We start from the raw sequence: 16,217 nt of genomic DNA, 5'->3' as shown, positions 1-16,217 counted from the left end.
TGACAAACCCATGTAACTCGGCTCCCCCTGCCTCCGAGCAAACCTCCATGCTTCAGGGCATCAAGTCGCGTCCAGTTGATGAGGGTCAGGCAGGAGCTTCCCCCATGGGCTTGGTTATAACCCCCTACTGTAGGGTTTATTGCACTTTCCTCTGAAATGCTTCAAACAGGCCACTGTCAGAGGCAAGGTACTGGACTGGGTGGACCACTGCTTTTAGCCCCTCTGGCAATTCCTGTGTTGTAGTGTATTCAAGACAAAGTCCTAGAAATGCCAAAGAGTGTGTAACCTGTCAGTCAGTCTTGTTCCTTTTTGGGTAGCAGGAGACAGGCAGCTTGCAGTATTGCCAACCCCAGCGCTCAAAAATCATGAACCAGGCCCCAGAAAATTATGAGATTTTTTGTAAAAGTGATAAATGTCAGATTTTTTTTTTCCTTCTGTTTTTTTACCCATTCAGGTAGCAGCCAGGTGAAGTCTTCAGGCTTCTCTCTATAATAGTGGGGGGGCTAGAAACACCCTCTATCTTAATCAAAAGAAGAAAGCAAGCTGAGATCCTCACATAATCCTTGGACTCTAGGCACTTGAAACCAATGGGAGTTAGTTGCATAGCCTGCTTAAGTGCTTTTGCACATCCCACCAACCACCTATCTGCATTGTTAGGTGCCTAAATACCTTTGTCAATCTGTCTCTAAGTGCCCGAGTCACTTTTGAAAATGGGATTAAGGCTCCTAATTCAGGTGAATTTGAAAATGTTACCCTTAGTCTCTCTGGGCTCCAGGTCCCCATCTATACAAAGGGGATAACAGTACTTCTCTGCCTTACAGATACTCTGGTAATGTTACCATGTAAGTCCTTGTAATAGTATAAGGACCTTGGAAGAATGGTGGAACTCACTCTGTCTCACTGATTTCATGTCTCTATTGAAATGATTCTCAAAACTCCACTCTCTTCTGTGCTGCCTACAAGCAGCTAAGTATTATCAAGATCTTGCTAGCAGCAGCCAGTCATGCTGCTTTTTCAGTTGTCTGCACCTACTCTCACACTTTCTTACCGCGTGTTAATGACAGTACATCATGAGGCTGGAATGAACGGCTCGTGGTATGAAAGTGAACTGGGCTGTTTCTTTCGTGTAGCACAGTTCTAGGTCCTAAGCTCTTTGGGACAGGGGCTGTCTCTGCTTTGTGTTTGCACAGTGCCAAGCACAACAGGGTCTTGTTCCACGACTGGGGCTCCTAGGAGTTATGGCAATGCAAATAATACATGCTAATAATAAGTTGTAACCACTAAATTGCAAGCTCCCGTTGTTCTCTGTTGCACTGTACGTTTAGGTTCCCACCTGCAGAGATAGGGTTGCCACCTCTGAGATACAAAAACTCAGAACAGCCAGGATGATACTGAGCCCATAAAACTGGACAGCTGGCATCATATACTGAATGTCCTTACCGGTTTCTCAGGACTGCTCCCTCAAAAAAGGGAGGATCCTGGGAAAACCTGGTCAGGTAGCAACTCTACCTGCAGACCCTAACTGCAACATGAGCCCCAGAAGGGAGAGAGTGCCATTAGATGGCAGCACACCTACTCTCCCAAGATCGCATGCATGCGCTCCAGCTACCTTAACACGTCTCATTCCCCTTAAAGGAGTTGAATGCTTCCCAATTTACAGTTCAAAGCTTCCAAACGGGAGGGAGACAAGAGAGTACCTGCAAAATGGGCATTGTTGCAACTGGTGCTGCTGTGCAAGGAAAGCTATTCACAAAAACTGCCTTGTCCAGCCGGCGACAGCTAATCCTCAGACTTGTGAAGGGCCTGCTCTTTGCACAAGCATCTGTGACACATGGCACGCAATAAAAAGCATTCCTCTAGAAACAATCAGTCGTTTCTATCTCATTTGTAACCTAACAACTCAGCCTAGGTTTTTGTTGGGGCCTTTTTGATCGATGGCTTTAATTTTGCTGGTGTTTTGCACAGGTTTCCAATCCAGATGTTGCCACTGCCAGACGGTAACTGCAATATGGGCCAGGGGCAGTTCATCATGGCACTCTGGTTGTCGTGCCAAGGGGAGGTCAAAGGCTAGGGGTCAGTTGCTGATTTGATTACAGGCCCTGTTTTTCAGGGGCAAAGGGTGTGGTTTCTTTGAGAGCCCTTCTTTGCACTGAGGGGAAACCTGCTACCAGTGCAGCAGCTGGCGTCCTGCTTATTTTCAGTGTCCTCTGGGAAGAACAGGCTCATTTACAGCAGATAGCAGCTGTTTGCAGTGAGAATCAACAAACAGTAGATCTGAGGTGGCTTCTCACTTGGCCCAGGACAGCTTCATTTGAATGACTGGCATTTTGCAGCCGTTGGGCTCATTCAGAGGTGTCCTGAAAGCTGGCATGAGCCTAAGGGGATCGAACATGGTGCCCTGTGGCCTCTCAACTTCAGTGACAGCAGGAAGAATGAGTTTGTGATCAATATACTAGACTGGGACTCAGGAGGCTTTTGATTCAATTCCCTGTTAGGCCACAGATGCTCGGTGTGACCCTGGGTGGGTCACTTATTCTTCCTATGCCACAGGTGCTGACTTTCAGCTTTCCCCTGGGGTGCTCCAACCCAGCTCGGCCCCGAAGCCCCTTCCCCCACTCCGCCCCTTCCCCCAAAGCCCCACCCTTGCTCTGCCTCAACTTGTATGTGTCTGTCTTAACCAGATTCATGTAAAGGAGCTCATAGTTCAGGGTGGCACCGTGAGTTCGTTCCTCTTTGTCTAAGCACTGCAGCGAACATAGGACCAGCTCCTGCAGTCTTTTCTCAGGCAAAACGCACACTAGCATCAGTGGAAGCTTGGCCTGCATAAGAAACCCAGCATATGTAATTTGTTTTTGGACCTCACAGAGTTTAGGCCCAGCAAAGTGCATTGCACCTATGAGGGTGGGTAATCGTAACCCTGAATTCCCAGGCCTTTTGCGCATTGCATTGAATTCTTAGAGGCAAAGGCTGCCTTTGCTTTTCCTCACCACTTCACACCGAAGACGATGGGAGTTTCACGAATGGACAGGACGGAAATGTGGAGTGCAGAATTCCTTGGGGCTGAGGGGAAGGAGGAAAGCATTGAGGGCAGGGGGCGAGTACTGCACATTTTTAGGTGAAACCATTGTGCTGTCTCCTGGATAACCCCAAAAGATTGTGACTGACAGTCCTGGCCCTTTAAAATTCCTCATACCCTACAGGAAGGGAGTGTCTTTCTTACAGGAACTCAGTGTTATTGAACGAAATTCAAGCCAGGAGGCAGGAAATCCCAATGTGGGCAAGCAGGAATTTAAAGGGACAGGACTCTGATAATTTATAGATTAAATTGGTTCTTACTGTGCAGTTGCAAGCAATGGTTTGAGTTTTTTCTGGAAGTTCCCTGTTATGTTTTTATACCATTTCCTCCTGACTCAGATCCTGCTCCATCCTCCATTGTACATGCTGATACCAGTGTAAAAATCAGTTATTGTGAGACAGGCCCATCAAGTGCATTGCCACATCTCCCTAAGGGTATGTGTCCACTGCACATGAAGGGTGTGTTCTTCACTCGGGTTAGCTAACTCAGGTTAAAAGAAAAGGCAACTCAGCTTTTAACTCAGGTTAGCAATTCGAGTTCAGCCCACGTTCCCCTACAGAATTTAACTTGAGCTGCTAAGCTGAGTTAAAACCTGAGTTCCTTGTCACGCTGCTTTATTAATCCGAGTTAAGAACATACCTTTTTTTTGCAGTGAAGACATACTCTCTACGTAATTAGAGAGTATGAAACTGCTCTGTACAGTAATTGCCTTGATAGATTCATAGATACTAAGGTCAGAAGGAACCATTATGATCATCTAGTCTGACCTCCTGCACAACGCAGGCCACAGAATCTCACCCACCCACTCCTGCGAGAAACCTCACCTATGTCTGAGCTATTGAAGTCCTCAAATCATGGTTTAAAGACTTCAAGGAGCAGAGAATCCTCCAGCAAGTGACCCGTGCCCCATGCTACAGAGGAAGGCGAAAAACTTCCAGGGCCTCTTCCAATCTGCCCTGGAGGAAAATTCCTTCCCGACCCCAAATATGGCAGTCAGCTAAACCCTGAACATATGGGCAAGATTCATCAGCCAGATACTACAGAAAATTCTTTCCTAGGTAACTCAGATCCCACCCCATCTAACATCCCATCACAGGCCATTAGGCCTATTTACCATGAATATTTAAAGATCAATTAATTACCAAAATCAGGTTATCCCATCATACCATCTCCTCCATAAACTTATCGAGTTTAATCTTAAAGCCAGATAGATTTTTTGCCCCCACTGCTTCCCTTGGAAGGCTATTCCAAAACTTCATTCCTCTGATGGTTAGAAACCTTCATCTAATTTCAAGATTAAACTTCCGAATGGCCAGTTTATATCCATTTGTTCTTGTGTCCACATTGGTACTGAGCTTAAATAATTCCTCTCCCTCTCCGGTATTTATCCCTCTGATATATTTATAGAGAGCAATCATATCTCCCCTCAACCTTCTTTTAGTTAGGCTAAACAAGCCAAGCTCCTTGAGTCTCCTTTCATAAGACAAGTTTTCCATTCCTTGGATCATCCTAGTAGCCCTTCTCTGTACCTGTTCCAGTTTGAATTCATCCTTCTTAAACATGGGAGACCAGAACTGCACACGGTATTCCAGGTGAGGTCTCACCGGTGCCTTGTATAACTGTACTAAAACCTCCTTATCCCTACTGGAAATACCTCTCCTGATGCATCCCAAGACCGCATTAGATTTTTTTCACAGCCATATCACATTGGCAGCTAATAGTCATCCTACGATCAACCAAGCGTGTTGCTTGTACAATGTTATTATAAGAAGTTATTGCAAGTGATCCTGGAGGCACTGGGGCACTATAGTGTCCTCACAGAAACCAGAACCCCAGTAACTCCTGGACCTTGTTTTTTTACCATTTAGTCTCATTGAACATAAATGGGCAGTATCATAATTGACATCCTTATTAACCCACTCTTCACATCAGTGCTGTTGATCAGTTTTCAGTCCGCTTTCTGCACTGAGAGCGTATTTGGGTGGATTAGCTCAATCCAGTTCCAAAACAGATTAAGCTAAAAGTGTCCACATGGGGAGCTAGTACGGAATAGCTATTCCAGGCTTTTTCCGTGTAGACAAGCCCCAAGAGCCTGATCCAGCTCCCACCAAAGTCCATGGGGGTATTTGTGGTGACTCCAGTGGAAAGGGATCATCAGGTATTGTTACCTTTCCTGTTGCATTAACTTCAATATGTATGATACTGCATTCTTGTCTGTTATTTTTCCACATTGACAGTCTCTCCGCCCTAGCTCCCTGAGTAGCATCATGCTTTCTGTAGTACTGCCCTTCTCTGAGCCATTGAGACACTCAAATGTGTCTGGCTGGAGAGGGGCAATCCATATGCCCACCGCATTTCTGTTATTGACACAACTCAGAGGTACCATGCGAAGGTGGAACTGTTTGTTAATGGACATATCCAATTAAGGAATAGGGAAGAACATGCAGGTGGAGCAATGCAGCTACAGTCAGTAAGGTCACAGCAACCAATCAAGTTAAGCAATAGAAAGGAAATGGGAAACTCCCTTACTTGGGTTTCAGCCCTATCCCATGACCCTTGGTGTGGAGCCCAGCTTTCCCTTCTGTTTCCCAAAGAGCCACCCATAGGCCACAATTCAGCAAAGTTCTCAGGACGTGCCTCACTTGAAAAAACGTTCAGTCCCAGTGCAGTCAATGGGGCCACTAATGGGCTTGAAATTTGGCCTGTGCTTAAGTACTTAAGTACCAGGGCATCACAGCTCTTCCCCTTCACCACCTGTGCAGGAGGAGATGGAGTTAACCCCTTGGTCACCAGGACACAGATAGTGTCCTTGCACCCTGATGCTCACTCCCAGGTGATCATCGTCTGGGCCATGCTGTGCCCTGGACTCGCGTGCCCCAGTCCCAATGATGTTCTGCATTAATGTGTTTTCTCTCTCTCTTCCGGTTAGGGACCTGATGCCCAGAACCCTGGATGGGCAGATCACCATGGAGAAAACTCCCAGCTACTTCGTCACCAAGGAAGCACCTGCTCGAATCTCTGCCATGTCGAAGGGCACCAAGCTCATCGTGGTGGTGCGGGACCCCGTGACCCGAGCCATCTCCGATTACACACAGACTCTCTCAAAGAAGCCCGATATCCCCACCTTTGAGAGCCTGACTTTCAAAAACAGGACTACAGGCCTGATCGACACCTCGTGGAGCGCCATCCAGATCGGCATTTACGCCAAGCACCTGGAGAACTGGCTCCTCTACTTCCCCATTGGGCAGATCCTCTTTGTCAGCGGGGAGAGGCTGATCAGTGACCCCGCCGGGGAGCTGGGCAGGGTCCAGGACTTTCTGGGCCTTAAGAGGATCATTACGGACAAACACTTCTACTTCAACAAAACCAAGGGCTTCCCTTGCCTGAAGAAGGCTGAAGGCAGCAGCAAACCCCACTGCCTGGGGAAAACGAAAGGCAGGACCCACCCCAATATAGACCGAGAGGTGCTGCAGAGACTGCGGGAGTTCTACAGGCCTTTCAACATGAAGTTCTACCAGATGACTGGGCACGACTTCGGCTGGGACTGAGGCTGAAAAAAAGAATAATTTAAGAAAAGAAAAAATATAATATAATATATATTTTTTTTACATATCAGTAGAGAGGGAAAAACAAAAATGTAAGCGTTGTGCTGAAAACACTCTCCGTTCTGTTTGTTCTTTTTGGCACAATGTCACTGCTTGGTTTGTTTTCTTTCTTCTATTAGCAGCGGGTTGGTGTCTCCTTCCACGGATAAGGCAAGGTGGCTGTGGGCCAAAGCTTGGTGCTGTTGAAGTCATTTTCAAATTTACCTAAGTTCCATTTTCAAAAGCGACATAGGCACTTAGAGAAGCCCAACTGTCATTGAAAGTTAATGATTTAGGCTTCTAAGGCCCAGATTTTAAAAGGTATTTAGGCGTTGCTGTGCTCAGCCTTGCAATGCCTAATAGATTTAGGTACCTAAATCTCATCATGAAGATTGAGGCTCCTAAATGCATAAATCACTTTTGAAAATGGCACTTAGGCTCCTAAATCAGTTAGATATTGCAACAGTGAGCGCAGCAACATCTAAATACCTTTACAGATCTGGGCCTTGATGACTAATGGCTGGATTTTTAAATCTAGTTAGGTGCCTAACTCCCATGGGAGGTGTCCAAATGCCTTTAAAAATGTATCCCTTAGTCACTTTTGAAAATAGGACTTAGGGTCCTAAATACCTAATTCACTTTTGAAGATCCCAAAGCTGGTCAGGACATTCTTTTTCCTGTGGAAAATTTTTTATCAATTTTTTTTCACTTTTTTATCAATTTTTCTTTGAAATTTTGGGGAGTTTGATCCAAAAAGTGGAAAAAAAATTCTGCAACCAAAAACCAAGCTTTTTTTCAGCAACTGGTGAAAAACGGGAGGGTTTTTTATATATAAAATTGAAATAATCTGGGTTTTGGTTGTAGAAAGCGGGGGAGGGGAGGAAATAGGTTTTGACAAAAAGTGATCTTTTGACATGAAAATCTCAGTGTAGCCAAAAGGCTGTTTTCCAGCCCACCAGCTCACAAGCAGCTTCCCCCATCACTTGTACTCTCTCCGGGTCGCTATTTCAGAGCTCACCCACTCTTTCAAGATTCCCATTCAGAAACTTCACCAAGCCAACATGCGTCCCATTGGATGTCATCCATAGAGTTTGAGGGTGTGGCCCTCATGGGGTTTCATACTAAGAGGGAAGTCATTGTGGGGTGTGGGGGGACTCCATGTCCTGTATATTCTTGAATACGGAATAACAGGGTAAGAGCCAGAGTTGTGGGAGAGGTGGCATGTGAGGTATCCTGCTAAGCCACGTTCAGAAATATGTTGGACAAGGCCCTCTAGGCTTCAGAAAAATCTTAGAAGAGAAAATTTTGGAGCAAAGGTTCATTTGAAAAAAAACCCAAAAAACCAGCCAGTTGTTCACAAGAGTGTGGTGAGAACCTAATGGCTGCCCTGCTGAGAACGAAATGGCAGCACTCTTCTGCGGAACATGGGGGAGAAAACAGGAAAGAGCAGATTGGGTTTGTCGGGTTTCTTCAATATGTTCGTTAAAATAATCCTCCCTGTTACGATACCTGGAGATCTCAATTCTTTGCCCTGATTCTTGACAGCTGTTTTGTGGCTTCTATAAAGTGAGTTGGTGGTAGCTATCCATTAATTAGGCAGGTGCCCAAATCACACAATTTGGCCCTTTTGTCCATAGTTTCATTAGATGATTATTATTTATATTAGCGCCTGGAAGCCTCAGTCATGAACCAGGACCCCATTGTGCTAGGTTCTGTGCATTACGATTGCTGTTTATTAGGTGTATTACAGTAGTGCTTAGGCACTTCATGGATCAGGACTCCACTGAACAGAACCAAAAGACAGTCCGTGCCATGAGGAGCTTACGGTCTAGGACAAGATGGAGACAGCCCGGGGAGCACTAGGTAACAATGAGACAATACTGGTCAGCGTGAGAAGCAGTGGTTCCAGCATACCGGCTGCATAACCGTTGTCAGGATTTTTTTTAGGCATCAAAGCAGAGAAGAGAGTTCAGGAGGAAAATGAGTTGATAATCGAAGAGGTCAAGATGATGTGTGTGAAATTACCCTCTAGCTCTGCAGGTGGTCCCTCCAGTTCCTGCCTACCTGTTCCAAAGGTAAAGAAATCAGGTCAGGGTCCAGGGCTTTCAGGGCACCATCTGCCACCAATATCACATTCGTGTAAAGAGAAAGAGGATAGAGCTGGGCCTTCCACCCACTCCTGGCTCTCCTGAATCCACTTCCCAGCTTTTCTCCTAATCAGCTTAAGATATGATCCTGCACATTGCTGAGGCTATAGGGGCTCAGAAAGTAATCCCCCTCACTGCTGCAGAACCAAACCTGGGTGGATTCACAAACAGGACCCACTTCCCGATCTATTTAAAATCACTTTGTGTTAATGTTGGCAGGGCTTTCTGAAGGCCTTGGCCCCAAGACTGTCTCCCACTTGTTGACCCCATAAAGCCTTATATGAGCTCAGTTTTCCTTACCCAGAGTCCAGTAACAGCTGGCTGGCAAGCTAACAGTAGGGTGCTAGAAAACTGGTAAGTCATTTTCTCTGCAGTACACCCTCCCATCCTCAGCACAAGAGGCTACAGCAACCCCACTACCTTCAGCCAATATGGTCATCCTCTGTCTCAGTTCTTGATTCAGAATGTTCCGGCTCCAGCTTTAAGCCCTTTTTTTGGCAGCATCCCGTGGCACAAAACATCTGGGTAAACATTTTATAATCATCTTAACCAAACAAAGAACAAAAAGTAGCGATCAGATCAGCCAAATGCAACCCAGAACAAAGCAAAGCCACAGCGCTCGCTCGAGCACATAGTGCCTCCCTTTGTGTCTTAATCCTCGGGGAGGTCTGTCGAAGGGTGGAGTCATGGGTGGCTACAGTGCTCGCCTGTTGTTAAGATCCTGGCCAGCTGTGGTCACAACAGCCAAATGGGCTGTGGCAACAGCCAGACTTTCTCAGCTGAGTAAAACAGAACTTGCAGATGAATTTGGACAGTTCAAGAATTTTCATCACCACCCTGAACTTTCATCCAAAACTCAAACCAGAAGATTTCTTTTGGGGCAGCAGTAAAGCTGTTAACTTTTCCCCCTTGTTATATTTCCCTATCCACCTCCTCTGGACTTCCATTTTCTAGCCCCAAGTGCCAAAATCAGAGCAGATTGGTAAATGTTTTTAGCAAAAATCAATGACAAAGTGTGTTTCCTTTCCCCTGAAATTTGACATTTTACTAGAATATTTCAATGAAATTTCAGAATGTAAAATGCTTTGACCAGCGCTATAGTTTCTGATGATCATGCTCAGTTGGTGGGGGTGATGGGAGAACCATCAAACCTGGCCCTTCTTTACTTGTTTTGCTATCATCGCTTCACCTGAAAATTGAATCTATGGCTTGGTTACAGCTGTCCTGCTGGCATTGCTCTTTGAACAGGCATCTCCATATATTCTGCTTCCCGTGTGAGCGTGCCATTTTACACCTCTAGTTCCAAAACTCAGCTGTTGTTGAGCAATGATATTGCCTCCTTAGGTATCAAATGGTTAAGCCTAACAGCAAGGCAGTGGCTGGTTCCTTGGAGGGTTGAGGGACCAATGCATTTTGAAGTTCACCAAAGGCTGAAGCTGTCTGAGTGACCTGATTCTGTTACCCAGAGCTTCTTTCAGCTTGTGGGTGAAGAGCTGGCCCCAGTCAAGTGTTTAAAATCTGATCCAAAAGCCACTGCAGTCAGTGGAAAGGTTCCTATTGATTTCAGTGGGCCTCAGATCAGAACCCTAGATGAAAAAAACTAAAAAGGCCCAATATGTTTCATCCAAACCATCCGTGGAAGTTTCAAGATGTGGCTTTTTGGTTTTGGCCATACCACATCCATTCACATGAATTGGAACCCAGCGTCTGAAAATCCCACTCCCCATACCTAGCACTTTGAAAAGGCGCTCTTGAGGTCTGCTGACAATTCCCCTTGTTTTTAAGAGAGGGCTACAGTATTTATGGTCCTTATGCATTCCCAACACACACAGGACACATTGAAGGGAAATGAAAGCCCTCTCTGTGAAATGTGGCCTATTAGATCGTGTTTCCAGACAGCTCTGACTCATGTAAGACGCTCACTCGTATATTTATATGACATAATGCTTTCCCCTCCCCCAAAGCTGCATTACTCTGCAACAGGGAATCTATTGAACTTTGAACTTCCTGGCGGTGGAATATAGACTCATTTTAAAATATTTATAATGGCTGAACATTGTATTCAATATTTGTGATTCCTATGGCAAGAATCCCCTGGGCTGCAGATAAACCTCGGTGTCATTTTTTCAGCCTGGCTTATACATGCAACCAGTGCCAGACGTGATTTGTATGGAAGTGTAAATTACTCTCCTATAGGCTAATTTAGCCTTCCCGCATGGGATTTTGAGACATACCTAAGTGACACAGGAAGACAAGTTGCTTTGAAAGCCAATAGGGTTTGTGCTTCTAAATCACCGAGATGGCTCTGAAATCTCATTTAAATTTTCTCAGCCCCACTTGGCAGCGTCTGAGGGTACGTCTGCACTGCAGTGGAGGTATGCCTGCTCCACATGCCGCTATACACAAGCTAGCTTGATTCTGGCTAGCTCAGGTACCAACCACAATGAAGCCGTGAGCACACGAGCTAGCTGCCCGTTTTGGACAGCCCACGTGCTGCTGTGGATTCCCTGCTCTTGGCACTCAGGTTAGCTAGATTAAAGCTAGTTCAGGTCTCACTACATGTGCTGCGTTCAGACCTCTGATGGCAGTGTAGACATACCCGGAGAGAGTCTGACAGTCCTGCACGGTGACAGCGTGGGGGTTCAGAAGGAGGTATAAAGCTCACTAAAAGTCCTTCTAAACTTATATCCACTGCTGAATTTAGCCCATGTGCTTGTACCGTGTCACCCTGTGGTGGCCATTGGACCAGGCATTGTGACTTCCTAAGAGCTCCAGTGAAGCAGCCTCGCTGCAATTCCCCCCTGCACTGTGAAGAAATCAGTCATGACCTTCCAATCGCTTCCCAGACTCAATGGCTTGGATCTCTTATAAGCCATCATCTCCATTTGAGGACATTGACAATCCCATCTTGAATCATTTGTTAACAGAGTCAAGGACCAGTATCAAGTATCGGTGGTAGCCGTGTTAGTCTGTATCCACAAAAACAGCGAGGAGTCTGGTGGCATCTTAACAACTAACAGATTTATTGAGCATAAGCTTTCGTGGGTAAAAAACCAGCTGAAGAACTGTTGTTTTACCACAAAAGCGTATGCCCAAATAAATCTGTTAGTCTTTAAGGACCAGTATGTTTCATAAAGTGTTCATTGCCTGTAATCACTGTCTGCTGCTGTCAGACTGAGTATGACTGGCTATGCAACAAAAGCATGTCGTGGGATGCCTTTGGAACAAATTGTCTTGCAAAGATAGAGGTACAAGGATGTATCATTAATCTCGGTGCAAGGTTCTCCCCCTAACCCTTGTGAAAGCAAATGGGCGTCGAAATCAAATGGCCTTATGACACCAGTTGGGGGAACTAGACCACCTGCTTAGTTACTGAGCGACTGGCATCATTTAAAAGGGACACAGTTGAGTTTAGGGCCAAAAATTAGGCTTTGTTACAAAACAAAAAAGTTTCACAAAACTAAGAGGTAGGATTTGTAAAAGCATCTAAATGCCTTAGGCACAACAGGGAGCAAGTTTCACAGGCACAATGACCTATAGGCACCTAACGCCCATTGTTTTTCAGTAAAAGGTAGGCCTGCTCTATACACAGGTTTTGTACCAGTATAAGTGTTGGTTAGGGGTGTGGGGTTTTTTTAACCAATATTTTTAGAGCAGTACAGCTCATGTGGATGGAGACTGGTATAACAGTGGCTGATCCCAATATAGATTAGTCCCCTTCCCGTACAGGAATAGCTATACTGCTATAAAGCATCTCTATACTAATATAACTGTGTCTGCATTATGCGGGTTATACTGCTTTAACTATACCAATTGTGGTGCAGCTTTGGTGTATAGACAAACCCTTAGCACCTGTCATCTGTACCATTGAAATGCTTTCCTGCCCATTGACTTTCAAAGCTCCTAAATCACTTAGGTGTTTTTGAAAATCCTACTGACTGAATAAAGCTTGCCGTTTTCCTAGTAGCCTAAGAAAAGTTAGGCCCGCAAATCCCATTGAAATCTAATATGATTTAAGCCTCAGATCCTAAAAGGTATTTAAGTGAATTCAAAAAAAATACCTTTGAGGATCTGGGACCAAATTACCTAAGCCCTTAGTCTGATTTGAAAATCCTAAACAAGGGTGTGGGATGGATTTAACTAGTCCCCTGTGTAGGGAAACCCTCAGCTCAATATTACTGAGCAAGTATAGCAGAACATGGAAAGTGAAATTGACTTAAAGAGTTTGATTTTTCCCAATGGAGTAAAGTGGGCTGGGGGAGGGGGCGGGAAGGGAAGGAAGGGGATTGGTGATGAAAAGCAAATAAGATGTTTAAAAATCTTTCCGTTTTTAATAAGCTAAGGTGGTCTTGGGCCCAGATAAGGGTTGGTTTTGTGTCATATGCAACTTTTAGACTTCCACAGTGTTTCTTTAAAGCGCTGTATCTGTATGGAGGGTCATAGCCTTCTCTCAGTTCCACAGCGGCATCTCCCCTTAGCCTCCATCTGATCGCATTTACACCACTGTAAATCAGTCTCAGCTGACATTGCTTTATGTCTGTACATGCTTTGCACAAAGGGGTCCAGGCTCATGACAGGCTCCAAGGCGTTATTGTATTATGAATCATAATAACGATACGCTGGTGTAAAATGGGTGTGATGTTGGAATCAGGCCAGAGAGAAATTGCACAGCATGAGTACAGAATTGGACCTCCCCCGCCCCCCCCGTGATTTTAAATAACTGACAGCCTTGTCATCAGACGCACTGCGCACTTGTAACTCCCTTCAACTGACTTCAGTGCGATACACAGGTGCTCTCACGGTTCAAAATCAGGCCCTGGCTTTTGGTGAAATGGTACAAAACCAGCCAGTGCATTTTCCTTCTCTAGACACTCTAATGGTCAGATGCAAAGTCAACAGGCATCTTTCCATTGACTTCAGTAGGTTTTGGATCAGACTCAGAAGCCCCAGTTCAGCAAAGCATTTAAGCCCAGATTCTCAAAGGCATTTAGGCACCTAGTTCCCATTGATTTCTAAGAGAATTAAGCACCGAAATACCTTTGAGAAGCGGGCCCTAGGCACATGCTTAAATTTAAGCACATGCTTTGCTGAATCAGGGTAGACTATTGAACTGAGATCTAGCTGCCTGGATCTGAAAAGATCAGACTAACCGGACTTACTTTGCAGGGTAGCTTGTGACCTTTCCACTGATGTGTTAAAAGGATTTTTCTTGTTGTGAGTCCCTGGGAAAAAGTGGCTGTATGAACATTCTGTGCCATCGGGTATATAATAACCTCACAAGGAATTGTCTTATCCAAATATTTCAAACACTAGAAATGAACCTAAACACCAATATGTCGTGGGATTCCAAGGAATGAGGCTCCTGTATTTAATGCAACTGATATTCCAGGGGGGGAGGGCTATAACCTTAAGTTATATTTCAAGCAATGATGTGCTTGGTATATGGAAATTTATATCCTGAATTTAATTTATTTATTTTAAATAACTGCTATTCAGCCTCCTTTTTTGCGCCCCACATAACTTAGCATATATTCAGTTAGATCTCCAGGGCAGGGGACTTGTCCATGTATTTTTAAACATAGAAAAAAAAAACCCTCTTGTTTGTACATAATGTTTTCTGGTTTTCTTTTGCTTTGTGATCTTCTCATTTCCTCCCTTTGGTGCTATTTCTGTATGGCCCAGGTTAATTTAATTTAAGACTGAAGAAGCACACATTTAATAAAGTTTACGGGTATTGAGAGGCTCTGCTGTCTTTTTGCTGATGGCTTAGATGCAAAGGAGGGGGAAGGTATATGATACATACTAAAATGGAAAAATATTCATTTGTATGTGTTTTCTTCACTTTAAAATAATCCTTTTAGGAGCAATGATCACATGTACGTGCAGATGTATAAAATGGTTTGAAACAAGGGGCAAATTCTTCTCGCACGCTGGCGTAAATTTGTTGTACCTCCTATTTACCAAACAGGCATTACTGTGGCCCTCATTATCTGTTGGCCAGATTTTTTAAGGCATTTAGGCACTGAAAGAGGCAGAGAGGCACCTAAACTGGGTTTTGAAAAGTGTCTGGATGCCTAAATCCCATTGAAATCAATCCCACTACGTAGAGCTGCATGATTAATTTGGTGGCCAAAACAAAAGACTTGGGGATGGCATGGGAGGTGGGCGCGGATGGGGATTGTTTCAGCTCATCCCGAAACAAACAATTTTGGCAAAATTAAATGATGAGCAAAGGCGACCAAAATGCATTGGTCGGTCTGAAATAAAATCTTTTGTTGTGATTTTGAGGTTGTTGGTTTGTTTTTTTTTTTTAAATAAAACAGAGGCAATTCTAAAACAAAATGTCTTTCCAAATCAAAAAGTGAAAACGCTTTGTTTTGGATGTTCTGAAATGAACCGACTAGACATCTCCGCTAAAACTATAGCGCTTTTACAGCCAAAACAATTCGCCCAAACCAACCCCAATTCACAAATTGTTTCAGTCAACTCAAACGAAAAATTTCACCCAGCTCTGGCAATAGGCACCCACTTACCTCCTTAGGCAACTAAATGCCTTGAAAAAAATCTGGCCCTGAATGCCTCACAACTATTAATTGGTCCACCCCAGACTTCTGTGATTTCGGGAAGTCCTAGAAGTGAGGGAACTGCAGCACACAGAGATGTAGAGACCTGCCTGAGGTCAGGGCCTAGTGGGTGTAAATCAGTGCAGCACCACTGACGACACAAAGGGTGGAACGCTGGCCCTGTTGAAGTCCACTTCAGTGGAGCCAGGATTTCACACACGGCATAAGAAGTTGAACATTTCCATTAAGTGAAATCCAAGGTGGAAACATTTAACCAAGAAACATATGTGGCAGCACTGCCATGATGTATCAGGTTCTCTGTGTGGTCAAGTAAAGTGATATTCTATTTACTTTTTTAGATATGTAAACAGATTAAGTCCCAGGAAAAATATGCTCCCAAACTTCATAATAGTTTATTAAACCACAGACGTTTAATAGAATCATTTGGCTTTCATAGAAAAATGTTCCGTTTATTTCCTGAGCTGCTTTGATTTTATTTTCTTTTAATTATTGTTATCCGGAGTTAACAATGTGGGTTCTGCACTCCACCCAAAAAAGACTACCCAGATTGTAACTGGGGAGTTTAGTTTAAATAAAGAAATAATTGTGTGGGGTTCGGAAGGCTCTGGTGCCGCATGGCAAGCACAATATAAAGACATAGTTCTGCTAAGACATGAAGTAATAATCAGCCTACCTCGCTTTATATATTTTATTAGCCAAGCTATTTGCATGCAGACAGATTTGACTTCATAGCAGTTATTAATGTGTGTGTGACACTGCAAATGAGAGGTGATGCCATCTCACGGTTAGTGCAAGGGACATGGATCCAAGACTCGGGACTTCCTTA

The 16,217-nt window shown here is 44.5% G+C and overlaps 1 protein-coding gene across 1 annotated transcript in view; it reads left to right on the top strand.

Moving 5' to 3' along the window:
- LOC144274707 (heparan sulfate glucosamine 3-O-sulfotransferase 3A1-like) overlaps positions 1 to 6,624 on the top strand; it is a 79,117-nt gene extending 72,493 nt beyond the window's left edge. The window contains exon 2 of the mRNA XM_077833750.1: positions 6,006 to 6,624. Within this exon, the coding sequence (XP_077689876.1) occupies positions 6,006 to 6,624 (619 nt within the window). The remainder of the gene's footprint in view (positions 1 to 6,005) is intronic.
- The last annotated feature ends 9,593 nt before the right edge of the window (positions 6,625 to 16,217 follow it).

Source organism: Eretmochelys imbricata, chromosome 14 (genome assembly GCF_965152235.1).
Source record: "Eretmochelys imbricata isolate rEreImb1 chromosome 14, rEreImb1.hap1, whole genome shotgun sequence".
In the NCBI taxonomy this organism is placed as follows: domain Eukaryota; kingdom Metazoa; phylum Chordata; order Testudines; family Cheloniidae; genus Eretmochelys; species Eretmochelys imbricata.
The sequence above is the reverse complement of the archived record's forward strand: the minus strand, read 5'-3'. Positions and strand labels throughout refer to the sequence as shown.